General features: G+C 56.3%; 1 protein-coding gene and 2 long non-coding RNA genes across 4 annotated transcripts; 2 read left to right on the forward strand and 1 right to left on the reverse strand.

Moving 5' to 3' along the window:
• Positions 1 to 2,493: 2,493 nt before the first annotated feature.
• LOC123370542 lies at positions 2,494 to 4,673 on the forward strand. Its single transcript, XR_006579449.1, has 2 exons — positions 2,494 to 2,571; positions 4,078 to 4,673. It is a non-coding gene; the product is annotated as an uncharacterized LOC123370542 (long non-coding RNA).
• A 1,062-nt stretch (positions 4,674 to 5,735) lies between these two features.
• LOC123368589 lies at positions 5,736 to 7,791 on the forward strand. Its single transcript, XR_006578830.1, has 2 exons — positions 5,736 to 6,253; positions 6,903 to 7,791. It is a non-coding gene; the product is annotated as an uncharacterized LOC123368589 (long non-coding RNA).
• LOC123368588 (maestro heat-like repeat-containing protein family member 7) lies at positions 7,331 to 17,851 on the reverse strand. Of its 2 annotated transcripts, XM_045013481.1 has the most exons (9): positions 17,764 to 17,851; positions 16,915 to 17,029; positions 15,486 to 15,626; positions 13,481 to 13,702; positions 11,059 to 11,214; positions 10,120 to 10,221; positions 9,747 to 9,849; positions 9,239 to 9,298; positions 7,557 to 8,231 (listed from the first exon to the last, which is right to left on the reverse strand). In XM_045013481.1, the coding sequence occupies exons 1-9, from the start codon at positions 17,835 to 17,837 to the stop codon at positions 8,113 to 8,115; spliced, it is 1,092 nt and encodes a 363-aa protein (XP_044869416.1). In that variant the 5' UTR covers positions 17,838 to 17,851; the 3' UTR covers positions 7,557 to 8,112. The 2 variants fall into 2 exon arrangements, with proteins under 2 accessions (XP_044869418.1, XP_044869416.1); XM_045013483.1 differs by lacking the exon at positions 10,120 to 10,221 and having other exon boundaries at positions 7,331 to 8,231.
• Between the last annotated feature and the right edge of the window lie 2 nt (positions 17,852 to 17,853).

The raw sequence follows: 17,853 nt of genomic DNA on the forward strand, positions 1-17,853 counted from the left end.
TGGTCTCGGGCCCACCCCGTGACAAGGGCCACATGCTCAAACATGACCAAGAAGGCCTCGGGGTCGTCGTCCGGGCCCATCTTGGTCAGGCGCAGGGGGGCAGCCGAACGTGGCCCCCCCCCCCCAGTGCCCTCCCCCGCTGGCCAGTCGGCGGGGCGGGGTGCGGGGCTCATGAGGTGCTGCAGCTGGTTCCCCAGCTGCTGTACTAGCTGCTGCTGCTGCTCCAGCTGAGCTGCGTGCTGCTGCTGCTGTTGCTGGAGCTGGGCGGCATCTCCTTGCTGCTGCTGCTCCAGCTGGGCGGCATGCTGCTGCTGCTGCTGGGCTGCCTGCTGCCGCTCCTGGCTCTCCACCAGCAGCTGGAACAGCCATTGCATATCCATGTTCCTGGCTAGGAAGGGGGTGAATCACCACCCACCTACCGGCCCCTTCTCACAGAGGCAAGGGTTCGACTCCTCACTTCTGGTACCAACTGTAAACGTGGGTGTCCGGGGCTCAACCCTCCCAGGGGAGGAGGGGAGCCACACCGGCCCGTTACACTGAGCAACAATATACGAGTCAATTAGGGCTCAGGCCTTCTGTTGCAAGGCTGAGCAACAATATAAAACAGTTTGGGGAGGCCCAGGCCCTCTGTTGCAGGGGCTGGGCCACAACACAAAGAGTTCAAGCAAGCCCAGGCCCTCTGGTGCAGGGGTGGGGCAGCGACACAAAGAGTTCAAGAAGGCCCAGGCCCTTTGCTGCAGGGGCTGAGCAACAGTACAAATAGTTCAGCAGGCCCAGGCTCTTTGGGGCAGGGAATGGGCAGCAAACAGTCTAGGAGGCTCAGGCCCTTTGGGGCAGGGGCTGAGCAGCAAACAGTCTAGCAGGCCCAGGCCCTTTGGGGCAGGGGCTGAGCAGCAAACAGTCTAGGAGGCTCAGGCCCTTTGGGACAGGGGCTGAGCACTGGGGTGAGGGGGAAAACTGCCACCCATGAGTGGGGTGGCAGAGGGGACGCAGGCCCATTCACTCCACTGCGTCCCGGTCCGGGGCCCTAGGCAGCGGCTACCACGGCTGACGGTCAGTGGGGATCCTCACCGCAACACACTGACATGGGTATGGGTTGATCTGCAGCCTGACTAGGGTCGGCTGCCCCCGGGCCACTTCCAATTTCCCCCTCTGGCCCTACCTGGTCCGCGGCGTCCACTCCCGGGAAGTCCCACAGCATGGGCTCCTCGCAGCCCAGGTCGGGGGTAGATCCGGCAGTTCCTTGGGGAAGTCCGGCCAGTGCTGCTCCGGGGGTTCCTCGGGGTAACAACAGCGGAGAGGGGAAGTCTCCGGTGGCTCCTCGTCGTAGGTGGCACGGGGAAGCTCCCGCGGGTCCTCCCGGTAGCGAGCGAAGGGAAGCTCCGGCCAGTCCGGGCAACTGCTCTGGGCCCCAGTGGCTTCCCAGTCACGAGCTCCCTCGGGCAGGTCTGCTCCCGGCGGTGGCTGGGCTCTGACTGAGCTCGGATGGCCGGCGTTTATACTTCTGGGTCGCCGCCTGACCCTCTGAGGGGCGGGCTCACTGTTCTCTAGCCCCGCCCCTTCCGGTGTCCGGGGCTCAACCCTCCCAGGGGAGGAGGGGAGCCACACCGGCCCGTTACAGAGTAGTTAACCATTTGATAGCTTTCATCACCATATAGTTTTTGGCAGGTTTCCACACCCCGTCCCCATTTCCGGCGCCGTCAGCCCCTTTGACCATGCCCCTTGCTACGATACTTCCGGGGGTACCTTGGTTCAGGGGACAATTAGCTCAGTGTTAATGGCTCTAGCCTGCAGTCAGGCCAAGTAACGGTAGAGAGTCTGTTTGCCCGGGGCCCTCAATCAGGGCAGGGCGTCAATCAAGAAAGGGCTCTGGCCTACAGTCAGGCAGGCAGAGCAGCAGGAGGTTCATTTGCCTGGCCGTTGATCAGGGTAGGGCAGCAGTCAAGTAGCGGGGCTCTGGCCTACAGTCCAGCAGAGCTGTCACAGTCTAGGGGTGGTTAGCTCTCTGGTGGGAGAGTCAGCACAACCGTCTGGCATCCGGATTCAGGCGGGTGCCAGACCAATTCAGGCCTCCTGACAACCAGGTGGGGAGGCTGCCACTCCTGACATTGGGGTGGTAGGGGCAGAGGAACCCAGGCCCTCTCGTTCCACTGCGTCCCAGCTCAGGGCCCTAACAGCGGTGGAGTGGTCCGCCACTGGGTCAGCAGGGAAAGTCCAACCATAACACGCTGGCTGGCTTGTAGTCAATAACACATCTGAACCCAGTTCAGCTTCCCTGGGCTCCTTCCTACACACCAATTCCATGTGTGCATGGGTTCCAGGGTTGTTGTTCGCTTTGGACCATGAAAAAGTTCAAGGAGCTGAGATTAGAGAAAAATCACATAAAATGTAAAAGGGCGTAAAGCCAATAGGGTTATCTATCTATCTATCTATCTATCTCCATACACCACATCTATCTATCTATCTATCTATCTATCTCCATACACCACATCTATCTATCTAGCTATCCCAAGAGGCGGAGATAACCATGCTGGAGGCTGTGAGCCTCTTTTCCCAGAGGCAGCCACAAGGGTAAGTTCTCTCTCCCCTGTGTCCCCTCCCTGCAGCTTTCTATACTGTCCTTCTCTCACTAACCAAAAACGATCTCTTGCTGTTTTCTATACTCTCCCTCTCTCAAGCCTGGTCTACACTAGTCATTTATTTCGGAATTAGCCAAGTTAATTTGGAGAAAAAAAAATCATTCCTTCCACATGACCAAACTGGTTTCTTCGATTTAAAGGGCTCTTTAATCCAATTTCTGTACTCCACCTCGGCAAGTAGAGTAGCGCTTAAATCGAGATCGCAATCCCGGATTAAAAGTAGTGTGGATGCAATTCAAAGTTATTGGCTTCCGGGAAGTATCCCAGAATGTTTCCTTGTGACTGCTGTGGACAACACTCTCAACTCTGATGCACTAGCCAGGTGGGCAGGAAAAGCCCCAGGAACTTTTGAATTTCATTTCCTGTTTGGTCACCAGCAGCACAGGTGACCAGCAGCACAGTCCACTATCATAGGCAATCATGCAGAGAGCACCATCACAAGAGACCATGCAGTCCCGGATTCGCAGATGAGCTCCAGAATGGTCCGAATGGGAGGTACTGGATTTCATTGAATGTTGGGGAGAAAAATCTGTTATGGCAGAACTACGTTAAAAAAAAAAGAACGCAAATACGTACGCTAAAGTCTCCAGGGCCATGACGGAAAGAGGCTACTCCAGGGACACAGAGCAGTGTTGTACAAAAATCAGGGAGCTCAGGCAAGCGTACCAAAATGCCAGGGAGGCAAATGGGCGCTGTGGGTCACAGCCGCATACATGCCGCTTCTACCGTGAGCTGCATGCAGTTATGGGGGTGACGACACCACTACCCCACCACTGTCCGTGGATATCTCCAAGGAGGAAGTTGAACGGAGCGAGGAGGATGAGTTATTGGAGGACGAAGAGGAGGAGGAGGAGGACAGTGCACAGGCGGCAAGTGGGGAATCCATTTTCATCCCTAGCCAGGAACTATTCTTAATGCAGGAGCCAATAGCCCCCACCCCCACTTCCATGATCCTGGAGAAGGTACTTCTGGCGAGTGAGCCTGATCGGAGCCTTGCGGTGGTGGGGTGGGGGGTGGGGAAAACACAGCCACGTTGGGCTGTTTGCGTTTAGTTTAAAGGGCTCATCCCTGCTCAGAGCATCATTGGAGCCACGCAGTGGGTGCGAGTCTGTGTGTGTGTGTGTGTGTGTGTGTGTTGTGTGAAGCAATCATCCCAGAGAGCCTGCAGGACCTCCTTTTATACTGCAAACCTACCAGGCATTGCTTGCTATGAGAAAGGGGGCCCAGCAGTTTGAAAGTATTGAAATGAATGCCGAAGAAACAGAACCCCGCGTGCCCCTAGGGCTTACCATGGCTGGCTGCAAGCTGAATTCTGTTGTCCAGCTGTGTGTGATGTGCTGTGTACTATGAATTGCCTGGTTCACTGAGAAACAGTGTGTCCTTTGTTCTCTGAAATGTATCTTTTAAAATACTACTCTTCCTTTTTCTCCTCCTGCAGGTGCAAATGTTTCAACGCAGCCCCAATCTACTCCATCCAAGAGGCTGGTCCAGATTAGAAGGCAGAAAAAAGGAACTCGGGACGACATATTCGCCGAGCTCATGCAGTCCTCCAGCGCTGATAGGGCCCCGCTGAATGCGTGGTGGTAAACAATTGCGCAGTCACGTAATGCATTACAGGAACACGAAGAGAGGAGGGACGCGCGCGATGAGAGCAGGCAGGACACTATGGTTGAGCTCATGGGGGAGCAAACTGACATGCTGCCCTGTATGGTGGATCTAATGCAGGAAAGGCAGAAAGATCACAGATTGCCGCTGCTGCCCCTGTATAACTGCCCTCCCTCCTCCCCAAGTTCCATAGCCTCCTCACCCAGATGCCCAAGAACACGACGGGGGAGGCTAAGGGGACTCACACACTCAACCCCAGAGGCTCACCCAAGCAGCAGAAAGTTGGCATATGTGAACTTTTGATTTGGTTTCTGGACTTCTCCTTCCCTTCTTCTCCACCCCCATAACCCAACCCCTCCTCCCCCCATTTACCTTCTGATTTCTCTCCATGTGTTGTGCAATGAATACTAAAGAATGGTTTTTAAACAATTGTGACTTTATTTCCTTTCATATATATAGGGGGCGGGTAACTTCAAGATAAACAAACACAAGTGTCACACTGTACCCTGGCCAATCATGAAACTGTCTTTCAAAGCTTCTCTGATGCACAGCGCACCCTGCTGCGCTCTTCTAATCGCCTTGTTCTCTGGCTGTGCGAAATTGGCCACCAGGCGAGTTGCCTCAACCGCCCATTCCGCCATAAACGTCTCCCCCTTACTCTCACAGATATTGTGGAGCACACAACAAGCAGCAATTACAATTGGAGTATTGGTTGTGCTGAGATCTAACCAAGTCAGTAAACTGCGCCAGCGCTCTTTCAAATGTCCAAAAGCACATTCGACCACCATCCTGCATTTGCTTAGCCTATAGTCGAACTGCTCCTTACTACTGTCCAGGGTGCCTGTGTACGACTTCATGAGCCATGGCATTAAGGGGTAGGCTGGGTCCCCCAGGATAACTATAGGCATTTCCACATCCCCAACAGTAATTTTCTTGTCTGGGAAGTAAGTCCCTTCCTGCAGCTGTTCCAACAGACCAGAGTTCCTGAAGATGCGAGCGTCATGCACTTTCCCGGCCATCCCACCTTGATGTCAGTGAAATGTCCTTTGTGATCCACCAGTGCTTGCAGCACCATGGAAACGTACCCCTTACAGTTTACATATTGGCCGCCCCGGTGTGCCGGGGCCAAGATAGGGATATGCGTTCTGTCTATCGCCCCACTGCAGTTAGGGAACCCCAGCGCATTAAAGCCATCCACAATGGTCTGCACATTTTCCAAAGTCACTACCCTTGATAGCAGCTGGTCAATGATTGCATTGGCTACTTGCAGCACAGCAGCCCCTACGGTAGATTTGCCCACTCCAAACTGATTCCTGACTGACTGGTAGCTGTTGGGCATTGCAAGCTTCCACAGTGCTATGGCCACGCACTTCTCAACTGTGAGGGCTGCTCTCATTTTGCTGTCTTTGTGCTTCAGGGCAGGGGACAGCAAATCACAAAGTTCCCTGAAAGTGGCCCTACGCATACGAAAGTTTCGCAGCCACTGGGAATCATCCCAGATCTGCAAAACTATGTGGTCCCACCAGTCTGTGCTTGTTTCCTGGGCCCAAAATTGGCGTTCCACGGCATGAACCTGGCCCAACACCACCATGATCTCCCAATCGCTGCATGCTGTGCTTCTAGGAACAGAGGTGTCCATGTCCTCATCAGTACAGTAATCGCGCTGTCGTCGCTTCCTCGCCCATTTTTGCAGAAACTTCACATACTGCTGGATAATGCATGAGGTATTTACAATGGTCAAGACTGCAGCAGAGATCTGAGTGGGCTACATACTTGCCGCGCTATGGTGCCTGCATGGGTAATCCTGGAAAAATGGCATGAAACGTAGGAGAGCTGTTCGGTTCAAGATGGCTGATAAAAGGCGGGAAATGGTTTCCTTCTGTAGCTTTCACTGGAGCCCAGCACCAACAACATGGAGAAATTTGCTACTGATGCAAGAATGGGAGAGCAGAGTTTGCAGCGGAAGCTGTGCTGCTCGGTTGACGATGGCTGAACAACGGCGGGAAATGGTAAGGATCTTTCTCTCTTTTGCACAGCTCTGTTTTCTGCTTATTAACAAAAAGGGATCTTTCTCTCTCTTGCTGTTTTCTGTACTTTACACAGCCCTATGTCACTGACACAGAATCTCTCGCTAATTATTCTGCCATGTGAGTTCTTTCACCCGACCTTCTCAACCTTCCTTTATATTTCCTATTCTATTTAATTAGCCTTTGGTTTTTTAAATTGAGTTCAATTTTTTTTACTCTTATAATTTTTTTGTCCCAACAAAAATAACCTTTTACCACGTTCTTACAAACTCCTCTCTCTTGTTGCTTTCTCTAGTTTCCCCTCTTTCTTCTATTTAAGATAACCTTTCTTTCCTTTTTTCCTCTAAGCCTAAGCAATCTTTCTTTTTTTAAAACTCCTTTTCTTTAAGGCCTCTGTAGCGAGAGGGCATAGTCTCCTGCCCTGACAGACAGGGAGGGATCCGTGAACGCCCCCCTGGTGGGTAGAACGGGGACTTGCATGGCCTCCCCGCTGGAAGCAGAGGGGTGGGACAGGAAGCAGAACTATAAAAGGCTGGTCCTCCAGCTCAGTCGGGGGAGGGCTGCCTGAGGAGCAGGACATCTCTTCCCCGTTGCGTGAGCCCAGACCTAACGGAGACCGCTCTCCTGACAGAGACCCAGAGGTGCTGACAAAGCTGCCAGACGCCAGGATCTCCGAGGAGCTGGGGGTGCTGCCACTAGCTGTCTATCCCAGCGAAGCGAACAACAACCCTGGAACCCATGTACACACGGAATGGGTGTGTCGGATGGAGCCAAGGGAAGCAGAATTAGGTTTGGCTGTGTTATTGACTACAAGCCAGCCAGCGTGTTGCGGCTGGACTTTCCCCGCTGACCCAGTGGCGGACAACTCCACCGCTGTTAGGGTCCTGGGCTGGGATGCAGTGGAATGGGAGGACCTGAGTTCCTCTGCCCCTACCACCTCAACGTCAGGAGTGGCAGCCTCCCCCCTGGTTGTCAGGAGGCCTGAATTGGTCTGGCACCCGCCTGAATCCAGATGCCAGACGGTTGTGCTGACTCTCTCACCAGAGAGCTAACCTCCCATAGACTGCGACAGCTTTGCCGGACTGTAGGCCAGAGCCCCCCTACTTGACTGCTGCCCTACCCTGATCAAGGGCCAGGCAAATGGACCTCCTGCTGCTCTGCCTGCCTGACTGTAGGCCAGATCCCCTTCTCGACTGACGCCCTGCCCTGATTGAGGGCCCCGGGCAAACAGACTCTCTACCGTTACTTGGCCTGACTGCAGGCTAGAGCCATTAACACTGAGCTAATTTTCCCCTGAACCAAGGTACCCCCGGAAGTATCATAGCAAGGGGTGTGGTCTCCCACCCAGATGGACGGACGGTGGGGCCTGGGGGGGGACTGCAAACCCTTTACAGCCTCTCTTTCTACTCATTCGTACTTTTTCTCTAAATATGTCAAAACACAAGCACACAACCTTCCCCCAGCCAAACACAGAAAAATAATACAAAATAAATTTTCAAAATGGCCGACGGCATCAAAAACGTACACGACTGGAAATGGGGACGGAGGGCAGGACGTAAATGCAACACGGTGCATGGAAACCTGTCAAAAAGTACATGATGATGAAAGCTATCGAGCAGTTAACTACTCACATGGCTGGGCAGGGCAGGCAGCCAATTGGGAAGAAGCCGTGTGTTCCACCTTGCTCCAGGTGGGCTCTGATGCACCAAGCCCCCAGAGAAGGGAGGCTGGCTGTTCCCAGAGCTAGGGCAGCTGGGCAGCTTCAATGAGCTGGCTCTCCGCAGTGCACATTCTTGTTATCCTATGGACCAATGTCCATAGGCCGAGAGGTACAGAGCTGGCTATGTCCATAGGCCGCAGCAGGCTGGAGGCTGGTTCTTGAAGGCCTCCAGGATGAAGATGGTCTGAGAAGCCAGGCATTGGACTGAGGACATGCTGTCCTGCTGCAAGCCTTTGAGGTCTAAGATTGAAAGGAAGGAAATGGAGGTCAGAGCCATGGCACTCTGGAGAACCCCAGCAGGCCAAGCCAGCTCTGTACCTCTCGGCCCACGACAAGGAGGCAGCAGGCCAGGTGGCAGGAGGCAGGGGACTAGCGGGAACAACCAGCAACCCTCACTAAACATCCCCGCCGCCCTCCACAGCTGGGGGAGCCTCCAGACACAGGCAAGAAGTCCCAATGAACCCCATTCACTCACTATTTCTAGGACTGCCTCATCCCTGCAGTATCTGAGATCCTCATCCCTGCCTGTATTTACCCTCCCCCTTCCCCCCCAATGCACAGATGGGCAGTTAGGCCTAGAGAGGGGGAGAGTCACAAAGGGGACTTGGGCATTGTTAGGCGCTGCCTAACTTCAGGTGCCCTGCTGCCCTCCAGGAAATGCCGAGGAGGGAGCTCAGCCATTCTCTAGCTCCAGTTGGGAGGCCCAGCTGTGAATCTGCTTTGGGAGTGAGGAGTCTGAGCTATGTCACCCACCCTTCCCTTTTCCCGAAGAAATGTGGTGGAGATGCTGCTCTGCCCTGTGCTGCCCAAGGGTCTGGACACGCAGCAGGGAGGTAGGTGACCGGACGTCACTTCAGCCTCATTTGGAGCAGTGGCTTGACCCCAGGTGTCCCATGTGGAGGTGACTGCAACAAACACTGGGCTAGTGAGTGCAAGGGGGGAGGCAGCACCCCACTTTGGCTGTGTTTGTGGGGGGGCAATCATCTGCGAAGGCCAGCCAGCTCAGGCCCAGTTTGGGGATCTACCAGGCCGCAGCTCTGAGGTCAGGGCTAAGTGCCTGGGCACATGCCAACCAGCAGACATGACAGGGTGAGGGGGCAACTGATCAGGGGGTTGGGGATTTACATTTTGCATCCCCTTGTGGCTCTCGCCTGTGACCACGTTGCTGGCGTTGGAGATTGAACCCACCCTGCAGCCCTGGGCCATTCATCCCCCTAGTGCTCAGTACTCAAAGTGGGACCACTCACTGTCGCAGATGGCGTCCAGCTTGTCCTGGCTCCCCTGGTCCAGCTGCCGGGCAGTGAGCCCTACACACACAAACAGCTCATCACATCCCCGTGTCCCCAGCGAGGGTGTTAAAGAGCCTGTCACCCTCCAAGCACCGCGGCTTTCCCCCGCCCCTCACTGGCCAGGACACGCTCCTGAATCCCCAGGGGAAAGGGCGAGTCCCCAGAGATGGCTACAGGGCTGGTTGCCAAAGGAGAGCACAGCGCCTTGAAGGTCCACTACCAAGAGCCCATGGTGGGGTGGGGGCGGAGAATGGGGACTGCATGAGGAGCAGTGGGCTTAGAGGGGTCCCATCAGCCAATCAGGGCAGTTTGGGGTGAGCTTGCTCCTGTGGGTTTCTGACACCCCTTCGCCTTCATTAGGGAATCAGGAGCCCAGGGGTCACTTCTCGCTGCTGGCAGGGACTGAGGAGAGCCTGGGACCAGATCCAGCCCCTCTGCTAAAGGGACCCCTCTGCTCTGTGGTTACCTAGGAACCTGATGGCTGCTTCCCTAACTGGAGTCTGTGGGTGCTGCAGGAAGGCCATGGTCTGGCCCAGGAAGTCATCAGCTCTCCCGTTGTAGCGCGTCACCTAGGAGCCAGAACAAGGGAGAACAAGATTATTAAAGGCCTTTCTGTCCCACAGGCCAGCTTCCAGGTGTGTGGAGCGCACGTCCTGTTTTTGCCCCTCCTTCCTGTGCTGGGAGGATCACGCAGAGGGACCACACCCAGGGCCAGGTGTGGTCCCAGGGCTGGGGCTCAGTGTGGGCACAGAGCCAGGCAATCGGGGGTGCCCTATCCACTGATTCCTCCACTTCTGCCAGCGAGGGCTGTGCAGTGAATGGCCCGAGGGCTCCCTCACCAGGCAGTCACAGCTTCGCCAGGTTTCCTTGTGCTGGATGAGGCCACTGAGCTGGTGCCACCTCAGGAATTGGGCGGCACTGCTGAGGGTGTCCCAACACACCTGCAAAACAAGAGGGGCCGGGGCGAGCCGGACACAGTTACGGGAGCTGGAAGCCACTAGCCTAGTTACCCGGAGGCCAGGGAGGCCGTGCGTGCTGAACGCTTCACTGCCCTGGCTGCTCGCGGAAGGGCGGCGGTGTGGCTAAGGCAATGGCTGGAGACCTGACTCAATTCCCAGCTCTCCCTGCAGGAACTCAGGCAAGTTGCTTAGGCCCAGGGCTGCAAAGGGATTTAGGTGCCTAATGCCCATGGGGGTTCAATATTTTTGAGGCTGTGCCTCAGTTCCCCACCTCATGGGGTGAATTCATTAGTGCTGGTGGCATTTGTGTCCCAAGTGATGGGGGCCATGAGCACTAGCATGTGCAGAGGCATGGGGGGGAGGGGCTTGGGCATGTCATGGCTAGTACGGGCTGTCCGGGCCGCTTGGCTAAGGGCACATTGGGTCCTGTGCACCATCTGGAGGCTGAGTAGCCCTGCTCCTGGTAGGGATATGGCCAGGGTTGTGCTCTTCCCACCAGCACAGCCAGGGGAGTGTGCGGAGGCCAGTGGCTGTAAGAGTGGTGAGGCAACCACTCGCCCCACCCAATCTCTCAGCCTGGCTGCAGGGGGGTGTTGAGCTCAGAGGATGCAGAGAAGACTCAGCAGTTGGGTGGGGTGCCATGGTCATGGCACTACTGGACTCAACATTCAAGTGATTTTGAGTGCCTGATTGTCACAGCACTGAGCACCTGCCCTCTACCGGCCAGACCCTTTAAAGGGGGGTGTCACATGTTGCCCCCCCCAAACAAATGGTCACTCTGTAACTATCTCAGCCGCAGACTCCAATTGGTGGCCTCACCTGGGACATGCTGGGACGCTCATCATGCACGAGGAGGAGCAGTGGGACCAGGATCTGGAGCACATGCTCCTTCATCTCGCTCCGGTTGGGCCCCCTTACAAGCTCCAGCAGGTCTTTAAAAAGGGTGATGGAGAGCACCAGGAGCTTGCTGGTCACCTGCAAGAGATGATATAGGGAGGGGAGGAGACACTGTGACAGTCATTCTCATCCAGCGGGGCAAGCGCACACTGTGCCAGAGATGTCTGCCCTGCAGAGGGTATTGGTAACTCACCCCCAGCCATACAGCCACAGCTGGGGCCAGAGTCTCATGGGCATAGCGCCATTGAAGGCAATAGAGATGCAGATTTCCACCAGCTGAGGGGCTGGCCTGGTAACTTCTTGGCCAGGGAGAGCAGTAAGCTGGGGTGAGACTGCCCCTGGGCTCTCACAGCCAGCTCTGGGTGCACTGACATCAGCACCCGCCTGTGTCAGCCAAGGGGAAACATTCAGGGTGGAGCAGTGCCAGGACAGGGGCGGCAGAGAGGGAGCGATGAGGAAAGATTCAAAGAGCGAAGGGTGGGTGTAGTTTGTCCACCCGCTTTGCAGGCCCAGCTCACACTGGTGTTGACCCACAGCGGCCCTCTAGCTGGGCCAAGGGGGCCAGGCATAGGGGGCAAATTCCTACATTGGTGTTTGTTTGGGCCATGCTCAGGGGCCTGGGGTGAATTTAACCAGGGCCAAGGGGTGGTAAATGTGCAGGAGCTCCCAGATAGGGGGCCTTGGAAGCCATGACTGGAAGCCACCCAGCCTCCAGGGGTTTGGGGTGGGGTGAGGGGTCAGCTCAGAACAGCTGGGCAGGCTCTGTACATAACATAAAGCAAAGGTAAGCTGTGAGCCAGAGGCAGGCCCTGCTCACAGAAGCTGGCAAGGAAAGGGCTGATACGTATCTAAAAGGTACTGAACATTCACATACTTGCACATTCCACACAGATAACAAAGAACAGGCTGGCCCATCCCAATGACAGGGGCAAAAGGGTAAAATGATGGATAGAGTTGTTTTGATCGAACCAACATGTACAAGGTAGAAGGCGGCACCTAAATACGTAGAAAGGTTGTACCGTGCTACGTGGAGGGGTTGTACCTCATACGTCAGGTGTGATGTGTAACTTGTTTGTGTCTGTGTATAAGAATGCATCCCTGGGGCGGTGCCTTTGTCCGGCCGAGGGGGCAGTGGAAAGTCCCGCCACTGAGCCGGGTCCATTGCCAAGAGGCACTTTCTCGTAGTATGCCCTGAATTAGGCTAAGAAACCTACAGGGAACTGCAATTGTGTCCGAGGTCGCAATAAACCTAGCCGACGTGGCTTTGCATCTTACTGGACTCTGTGGTTATTGGGGGTTCTCGTCGGGTCTGCTGTGTCAGCTATCTGCAGAGCTGGGGTAGCACACAGAGGGAACACACGCACGCAGCCGAGTGATATCAACAAGGAGAAAGCAGAGCACCACACCGGTAGCACTCTGACAACACACTTCTGACAACAATGGGCGTTGTGTTCATTAACACTATTTGGATATAACCCCTGCCCCATAAAGAACCTGTTCTGTTCCCCCCGGGCCTGAGAGGGGTTTGGTTTAAAGGGCTCGCCCCAGGGCGAGATCCTGCATCCTTGGTCCAGGCTGCCCTGTCCCTTTGGCCAGCTGGGGATCCAGGAGACCCTGGGAACAGCTTTAGCCAGGCCTGTGCCACTACTAAATAAAGAGCGGCAGGGTCCCAGCAGAATTCGGGAGGGCTGAGAGTAGGATTTACCGTTATGAGAGCTGGGGAGTCCCTCCAGGAGCCCCCACTGGGGCATTACCCCTGGAAGCCAGTAATGGATGGGCCCCTTTCTCCTGCCCGCTTGCTGGATCTCGCCACCCAGCGTGGGACTGAACATCAGTCTGGTGAATGCGCCGGCGGGGGCTAGTTTGTGGGTACAAAAGATCTGAGGAGAACTTTCCCCTCCTTTGACGCTGCCCTGCCATGAGAACGAAGGGGAGAGGAAAGGGCGGTAGCTGCAGAACCTACAGACAGAGCCATTTCCTTATGGAGCTGACAGGCCAGCTGTAGGATTCCTGGCCAGGGAAAGGAGGGGCAGATTTTCACCAAGGTACCATCACTTGTCACCCTGGAAGCCAGCAAGAGCATTGCAGCACCCTGTGCTGCAGAGGCCCCCTCGCTGCATGCAGGCTCAGGAATGCACGTCCTTCCCCAAGGGGAGCCTCGTCCCCAGGCTGCCCTCATCCTTGTCAGTAGGCCTGCGGGACACCAGGATTCCCATCCTTTCTGCCATGTGCTCTCATGGAGAGTGAGAGGAAGGCGGGAATGGGCTCATGATTTATGACAATCCGTTTTCTGGCTAGGACCAAAGCACAGGCCCTGCTAGCCCACCCCCTAGCCCCCACTCACATGTCTGCAGTTTGATGGGATCTCCTGTGAGCTGCCAGGCCTTACATAATCAAACAACGGCAGGAGTTGCGCAGCCACTTGCACAGCAACGCGGCTAGCGCTCTGTCTGTCCATGCCGGGGAGGAGGTGTTTCAGCACGGCGATGGCCTTGTGGGTGAGGTCTCTGTCTACCTCCTGGAGTCGCTCCAGGACATCTGGCAGCAGATGCTGGAGTTTCCCCACCTGTGCGAAACAAGGAGCTGCTTTACGAAACACCCTCCAGTGACCCAACAAGCCATTTCCAAAACAATGTCTGCCTCCCCTGCAGACAGAGGCACGGGAGCTAGGGGTGCTGGGGGTGCTGCAGCACTCCCAGGTTTTACGCAGGGCTCTGCTCCTGGCCCCACACACAGGGTCCCAGCTGCCGGCCCTGTGCCAACCCCCAGCTATGGCCCCAGCCTTGGTCCCCTTGCCCCATCCACCCCCCGCCCCCGCCTCCTGGAGCCATGGCCCTGCTCCTGACCAACGCTCTAGTGGTGGAGGGGTGTGTGGACACGGGTAAGTGGGGGGGTGCAGCACCTCCACTATAAAAAGTCTTCCAGCGCCCATGCCTCCAGAGACATATTACAGCCTCAAAGCCTTTGCACAGCCAGCTAAGATCACGGGCAGTGGGTCCGGCAACCTGCAACATAAGCAGCTGCTTCCTTGTACTCCAGATCTCAGGGGATGGTTTTTATTAGCAGATATCATCCGTGGAAAGTTCTCTACACAACACGTTGACCCCAAATAAATCAAGTGTATTATTGTTCGAATAGCACCTCGAGGGCCTGTCTGCAATGAGGGCTTGTGCTGGGGGCTTTCCAGGCACAGGAAGAGACGGTCCCTGCCCTGGAGCTTACAGGCTAGACACACGAAGACAGGATTTCTATCCCCATTGTACAGACATGGAACTCGGGCACAGAGAGGTTACGTGACTCGCCCACAGTCACTTAGGGAGTCTGGCAGAGCCAGGAACCGAACCTGGGTTCTCCTGAATCCTGGTCCTTACAGCCCAGCCTAGGGGAGGGAGTCGATTTTGCACACTAGTTCCAGGGTTAGGCTGTTACTAAAAGCCAGATTCAGTCATTTCTGTGTTTGGTTTTTCAACCTTTCAAAGACAGCCCCACAAAATCTAAACCGGCATCAGGGAAAAAATAGGTCATATACAGGCTAACCGGTTCCGGAAAGGAAAATGAACCACAAGCAAGTGAAAACCAGGCTGAAGTGCATGGAATGATGGGAATGGTGTATAACAAAGAGAATTACAGTCACACCCTCTCCATGTCTGATCTAGTCATAGTCCGGGTTTAATAAACTGGACAGACCCCCTATTCTCAGGCGAAGTAAATTATCATTAACGAGAGTTGCCTTCAGATTGTCTCCTCTTTACCAGGCTGTCAGATCTGTGTATTTAAGCCCCAAGGGCTTTCTCTGCCTTCACTATATTGTGGGTATCAAACTTGTTATGAGATCTTAGCAGCAAAAGGCCCTTCCAGAGCTCTTCAGAGGAGCGAGTGCTGCGGGACAGAGCCGTGACGTCAACAGTTAAAACCTATGAGGCTTTAAAAGGGGATTTGTAGGAAAAAATGATTCCTAATTGTAGTGAAATGGCTCTAAGCGTCCCTGATCACTGGGGTCGCCAGCATTCCCTGGGGGTCTAGAGTTTGCAGCTCTGCTGCTACTCTAGTGCTAGGGTTCTTTGGATCACAGAGACCCCAGACACAATCAGGCCCAGCTGTGCCAGATGTTCCACACACCTAGAGACGCACCCTGCAGGAGCCAGGCCCTGCCCTGCAGAACAGCAGACAAAGGCCAGGCAGGGGCTTGCCCAAGGGCACCCCACAGGTCAGTGGCAGAGCCAGGAATAGAAGCCAGGGCTCCTGACTCCAGGCCAGGGTCATACCCCCTGGGAAGGTTTCAATGACCCCAGCCCTGCAGCAGCTCCCTGCGGTTCTGGGTTTATCCCCCAGCCCTCCTCCCCTCTCACCTTCTCTGGGCGAAGGGCCAGATTGAGGAGGCCTTTGAGCGCCAACCAGCGCACCACGGTCTTGGGGTCTCTCAGCAGCCTGCTCATCTCCTCCACGATGGCGTCTTCCAGCTCGTTGTCAAGGTCAGGGCACTTGAGGAGCTAACACACCAACAGCAAATCAAGCTAGAGAACGGGGCTGGCCTCTCGCGACTCATCTCTGCCACGGGGCCCTTAGCTCCACTGGCCAAGGCCCGGCATGGGCTGCATGCAGGGCATCGCGATTGGTCACCGTGTGGGCCCCACTGAAACGCTGCTAGCGCGACGGCCCCTCGAGGCTCCAGCTGAGATCAAGGCCTGCCCTGCTCCCTCACTAAGGCTCAGCTGCACACGGAGCAGTGGTGTGGGGGGGGGTCTGCAGCCTTGTGCTCCAAAGGGTCGCCCGGTCTGCGGGGGGCAGGTGAACTGGCCATGAATGGGCAGGCGGCTGCCCGGCCTGCGCATGGCACACGGATGTCAGAGGGGGCTCGAGGGCCGAGGTCACACAAGGGACCATTCTATGGAACTGAGCCTTGGGGAACAAGAGACACCTGACCCTGGGCCTTGCTCCAGCCCCGTGACACCAGCTGGGACAGGTAACAATGCCCTGACTGAGTGACTCCGCCCCTAGGGTTGTAGGAGGTTTCCCTGCCCCTGCTCACCCACCCACCCCCAGGGCCTTCAGGGCCACCCCTCTCCTGGCCATAGGCATGAGCGGCAAGTTCCATTGGCCCATGGTGCCTGGGCACCATGGGCCTCAGCCCCACCTTTCCCCCCACGTCTCCCAGGCCATTTAAAACAGCCTGGGGCCCCCACCACCACTGGCAGCACAGCAGAGCTGAGCGGCCTCCTGCCTGCTTGCTCCCATGGCTGCCAGCCCCTCCCTGTGGCCCCTGGGTGGGGTGGGCGCGCCCCTGCAGCCAGTAGGAAGCTGTGGGGGCAGTGCCTCGGGGTAGCAGCACATGGAGGGCCCCCGGCCCGCCCTGCCTAGGAGCCCCAGATAAGCGCTGCACCCTCCCAACTCCTCCCAGAGCCTGCTTCCCCACCCCTTTCCCGCACCCCACTCTGGCCCCCAAACTCCTTCCCAGAGCCTGCACCCCCTCCCTCCACACCCCCTCCTGTCCCCAAACTCCCTCCCAGAGCCTGCATCCCCACCCTCTCCTGCACTCCCACCCTCTGACCCATCCCAGAGCCTGCACCCCAGGCCCCCTCCCCCACCCAAACTCCCTCCCAGAGACTTAGGCAGGTGGGGGGGCAGAGTTTAGGGGGGCAGAGTTTGGAGGGGCAGGTTCTGCTGAGCACCACCAAAATTTCTACAAATCTGCCGTCCCTGGCCATAGGTCAGCCCCATGCCCCAGTCACCGCTGGGCCGGGGCTCTTCTCACGACCCTCACCCGCTGGTGAGGCTCACCTGAATGAAGAGCGCCATGGCTGGGACGTACCGCCTATCGTCCTGATACTTGAGGATGGCCATGAGATGGTGGAAAATCCAGTTTCGCTCCTGGAAATTGAGCCAAACCATGGCCCTGGCATAGGAAACACAAACACCACATCATCAAGGTGGGCAAGGACTGGTCCTCCATTTATGAATCTAACCAGACCAGTGCCACAGGACAGGGGATCCCGGGTGACTAGTCACGCGCAGCTGGCACGGACTAGTTCCTGCTGGCTTAAAATGCCCAGCGGCTTATGTGCTAGAGACCCAAACCCTTAATCACTCGACAGGGAGCCCTTCCATGAGGCCAGCTCTGAGCACGTAGTGCTGGGGCTGCAAGAGAACTGCAGACAAAGAAGGGTGTCGGTGGGGTCGGTGGTCTTCCTCACGTGCCCAGATATTGGGTGATGAGAGACAGAAGGGTGGGTGAGAGAATATCTTAGATTCACCCAAGACAAGCGCTGGAGCTTTCTGTGTTAGCTTCTCTCTCACCCACAGTCACTGGGCCAACCAAAGACATTCCCTCCCCCACCTTGTCTCTCTCATGTGCTGGGCCTGACAGGGCTACACCAACGCTGCGGAAAGACATGGCGGAGGCTGTCTTTGCCCAGCCATGCCTGCCAGAGCCACGCAGGAAGCGGTTTATGCCAGGCAGCGCAGGGTGGAGAAGTAGCCGACTGACCCATTGGCCAACAGCACAGAGGCTGCGGCCTGTTCCATGCAGGCGGTTGGGAGCCGCGTCTCACCCAGCAGGGAAGGCAATGTGGCCGTGTCCTGGGCCAGGGAGGGGAGCTGCTGCTGTGATCGGTTCTGGGCAGCACTCACCGAGCAAGCAGGCAGACGCCTATGTGGTGCGTGTCGGAGCTCATGAGCAGGTCCGAGCGGCCATGCCTCATCATGAAGGAGGCCTGCTGC

This window comes from Mauremys mutica, chromosome 4 (genome assembly GCF_020497125.1).
Source record: "Mauremys mutica isolate MM-2020 ecotype Southern chromosome 4, ASM2049712v1, whole genome shotgun sequence".
NCBI classification, from domain to species: domain Eukaryota; kingdom Metazoa; phylum Chordata; order Testudines; family Geoemydidae; genus Mauremys; species Mauremys mutica.

Bases quoted from the DNA above. Each gene is read 5' to 3' on its own strand.
- LOC123368588 (XM_045013481.1), bottom strand. From the start codon at position 17,837: ATGATGAGGCATGGCCGCTCGGACCTGCTCATGAGCTCCGACACGCAC. The intron at 17,030-17,763 runs GTGAGTGCTGCC...TTCCTATGCCAG, and splicing joins GGCGTCTGCCTGCTTGCTCG to GGCCATGGTTTGGCTCAATT. The intron at 8,232-9,238 runs GTGAGTGGTCCC...TTTCAATCTTAG, and splicing joins GCTGGACGCCATCTGCGACA to ACCTCAAAGGCTTGCAGCAG.